The following is a 3,836-nucleotide window of genomic DNA, read 5'->3' as shown; positions in this document are numbered from 1 at the left end:
GGGGTACCGGCCTGAAAATTACTGGGTTTTATAGTCAGCCGAAGAGGCATAGAGCTAGACCCAACAAAGATCAAGGCAATCCAAGAATTACCTCCTTCCAAAACCAAGAAGGAAGTCATGAGCTTCCTAGGAAGGTTAAATTACATTGGACGATTCATAACTCAATCCACAATCATTGTGGAGCCCATCCTCAAGCTTTTGAAAAACGACGCTCCCACGAAATGGACAGAAGAGTGCCAAGAGGCATTTGATACCATTAAGAGATATTTGTCCAATCTACCAGCCCTGGTACCTCCAAGGCCTAGAAGCCCGTTACTGCTATACTTATCTGTTGCAGAGAATGCCTTTAGGTGCGTGTTAGGACAAAACGATGAAGTAGGGAAGAAGGAGCACGCCATTTACTACCTAAGCAAGAAATTCACAGCCTGTGAGGCAAGATATACATTGGTAGAGAAACCTGCTGTTCCTTAACCTGGGTGGCCAAGAAATTGAGGCATTATTTGTCCTCGTACACCACTCACCTCATATCCAAGATGGATCCGCTAAGGTATATATTCCGCTAGCCTATGCCTATCGGAAAGCTGGCAAAATGGCAAATGTTGTTAAGTAAATTAGACATCGTATACATAGCTCAGAAGGCTGTTAAAGGACAATATTTGGCTGACCTACTACCTGCAAGTCCGGTGGATGAAGAACTCAAACCACTTCGCACTCATTTACCAGACGAAGGGGTGTTGGACATAGAAGAAGAAGCAATAGAATCTTACACTGGCTGGAGAGTGTTCTTCGACGGAGTGGTGAAATACAAAGGTTCTAGAATCGGAGAAATTCGAATATCAGAAAGTGATCAACACTACCCCATGGCCGCAAAGCTTAAATTCCGTTGTACAAACAACATGGCATAAAATGAGGCCTGTATCCTAGGCCTTAGAATGGCGCTTGACATGAACATCGATGAGTTACTAGTCATCGAAGACTCCGACCTGCTGATTCATCAAGTACAAGGCGAATGGGCCACCAAGAATAAAAAGATCTGGCCATATGTGAACTTGGCACAAAGACTGTTCAAGAAGTTCAGAAAGATTGAATTTCGACATACGCCGAGAGCTCAAAATGAAATTGTCGATGCCTTGGCCACAATAGCATCAATGATCCAACATCCTGAAAGCAGTCACATTGACCCGCTAAGGATAAGCTTGAAAGAAGAGCATGCCCACTATTGCCACGTGGAGGCTGAGCCAGATGGAAAGCCATGGAACAATGACATCAAGATGTACTTGGAAAGACGGGAGTATCCCGAAGGCATTACAAGTGGACAAAAGATGACCATCAGAAGAATGGAAAATGGTTTCTTTCTGAACAAGGAAGTATTATATAAACGTACACCGGATTTGGAATTGCTACGATGTGTAGATGTCGGCGAAGCCACCAGATTGCTGAAAGAAATACACGCAGGGACTTATGGACCCCACATGAACGGATTCGTATTGGCCAGGAAGATTCTCAGAGCCGGGTATTATTGGATGACTATGGAGAGTGATTGTTGCAAATATCTGCAAAAATGCCATCAATGCCAGATCCACAGTGATTTAATCAGAGTACCACCAAGTGAGCTAAATGATATGAGCTCACCATGGCCCTTTGTTGCTTGGGGCATGGATGTCATTGGACCCATTGAACCCATAGCCTCAAATGGTCACCGATTCATTTTAGTCGCTAATGATTATTTCACCAAATAGGTGAAAGCAACATCTCACAAGTCAGTGACAAAGAAAGTGGTAACCGACTTCGTGCGAAAAAACATCATATGCCAGTTCGGTATACCCGAGTCCATCATAACTGACAATGGAGCAAATATGAATAGCCATCTAATGAAGGATATTTGTGAGAAACTCAAGATCACTCATCTAAACTCGATAGCTTATCAGCAACAAATGAATGGAGTCGTAGAAGTAGCAAACAAGAATATCAAGAGGATATTGAGGAAAATGATCGATAATTACAAAGGTTGTCACGAGCAGTTGCCTTATGCTTTATTGGGATACCGTACTACAACTAGAACTTCAACAGAAGCAACTCCATACCTGCTAGTCTAAGGTACTGAAGTATTCATACCTGCCGAAGTTGAGATACCTTCTATGAGAATCATTCAAGAAGCTGAGCTGGATAATGCTGAATGGGTCCTAGCACGATACGAACAGTTGGCCTTAATCGACGTGAAAATGATGGTTTCCATATGCCACGGTCAATTATACTGCCAAAGGATGGCAAGATCCTTCAATAAACGAGTTAGGGCTCGACTTTTCCAGATCGAGCAAATGGTGCTCAAGCGAATTGTCCCACACCAAGATGAATACAAAGGAAAGTTCGCTCCCAACTGGCAAGGTCCTTATGTGGTCCGCAAAGTACTCTCCGAAAGAGCGGTAGTACTAGCGGAAATGGATAGATAACAGTGGCCAAAACCGATAAACTCAGATGCAATCAAGTGCTACTATACATGAAGACGAAGTTTCTCAGTTTGTAATAGTACTCTTTGCTTGTAATTGTTATTCTATTTGCTTGTATTAGTTATTTCCTTTTGCTTGTAATCGTATTGTAATATATAGGAAAAAACAAAACAACTTTTGTAATATGAACTACGCAATGACCTGACTTCCTCATAGTGGGATACGTAGGCAGTCTATTTGGGACCCGGTCGCATATTAGTAATAACCAAAAGCTCATTTACTTTTATTCCGAACAACGTTCGACCAGATTCCTTCTGCGACAAGATATGTAGGCGCTCTTTGAGCTAGGTTGTTATATCCCGTGTTTTAACACGTTGGAAAAATTTGGAAATATTCTTGACTTGTAAGAAATAAGGTTATAATTAATTTTTATTTAACATAGGAGTTGTGTATGAAAGAATATTAATGTGGAAGTGTTGCATAAGGCTAAGGGAAAATTTGGACTTTTTGGAAATTAGTTTCGGGAATTACAGAAGGTGAGCCCTACGTCATTGGGCCCAAAATGAATGAAGGAAATTTGGGCCCAACACAAACGGGGTGGCCGGCCAACATACTTGGCCCAAACCCAAGTCACATGGTAAGCATGTGACATTTTAATTAAGGGACTATTATATACATAGGAAAGTTCAAGAAAATATTAGAAGAGAAAGAACAAAACAAAGAGAGAGCAAGAGAAAGGGGTTTCGGGTGACCCTAGGGAAAATTCACCATTACAAATAATGCTCCAAAAATTCTTGTCTTGTTGAATTTCTACTAAGTTTAGTACCCTTGTTAACTTGGTGTAGTTGGTTTGGAGAAAGGAGACCTTATTTCATCAAAGTGAACAAAAGTTCAAGAGAAGAAGACTTGAGGAAAAGGTGAGAATTTATTCCTTATTCTTGTGTTATAAAGTCTTGTTTGTGTTGTAGCATATAGAAATGTGTTGATTGTATGGAAAAATGGAAGTTTGTAAAATGCGTTTGGAATATGATGTGTAGCCGTGTGTATGTATAAATTGTATAGCCATAATGTGTTGAATTCATGTTATATTCTAGTTATGGTTGTGATGAAATGCATATGGGAATTGGAAGTGAAATGAATTTAGTTGATATTGATAAAATGGGCATATGGCCGTAGGGTGTGTTTGGCTTGGGATAGAAATGAATTAAGTAGTTTAGTGTGTTAGTGTGTTATTGTGATGCTTGCTATGTAAATGAATCCGCAATTGAAAATCTCACTTTTTCCTTCAGTAAGATTGAACCCTTTCTGTATGCTTTCTTGAAAATTATGCAAACTTTCCCCAAAACTTTATGAAAAGTTATAGAATGTCCGTAGAACCTTCGTAGGTGA

General features: G+C 40.4%; 1 protein-coding gene across 1 annotated transcript; it reads left to right on the top strand.

Moving 5' to 3' along the window:
• The first annotated feature begins 1,856 nt into the window (after positions 1 to 1,856).
• LOC132607789 (uncharacterized) lies at positions 1,857 to 2,450 on the top strand. Its single transcript, XM_060321866.1, has 2 exons — positions 1,857 to 2,007; positions 2,125 to 2,450. Exons 1-2 carry the CDS (start codon positions 1,857 to 1,859, stop codon positions 2,448 to 2,450), a joined length of 477 nt encoding a protein of 158 aa, XP_060177849.1.
• The last annotated feature ends 1,386 nt before the right edge of the window (positions 2,451 to 3,836 follow it).

The sequence above is a fragment of the Lycium barbarum genome, chromosome 8 (genome assembly GCF_019175385.1).
Source record: "Lycium barbarum isolate Lr01 chromosome 8, ASM1917538v2, whole genome shotgun sequence".
Taxonomy (NCBI): Eukaryota; Viridiplantae; Streptophyta; class Magnoliopsida; order Solanales; family Solanaceae; genus Lycium; species Lycium barbarum.
The sequence above is the reverse complement of the archived record's forward strand: the minus strand, read 5'-3'. Positions and strand labels throughout refer to the sequence as shown.

What these genes read in the sequence shown, in the direction of transcription:
- LOC132607789 (XM_060321866.1), top strand. Translation starts at nt 1,857, where the DNA reads ATGAATAGCCATCTAATGAAGGATATTTGTGAGAAACTCAAGATCACT. An exon ending in AATGATCGATAATTACAAAG is followed by an intron (nt 2,008 to 2,124) that starts GTTGTCACGAGC and finishes TACCTGCCGAAG; the next exon opens with TTGAGATACCTTCTATGAGA.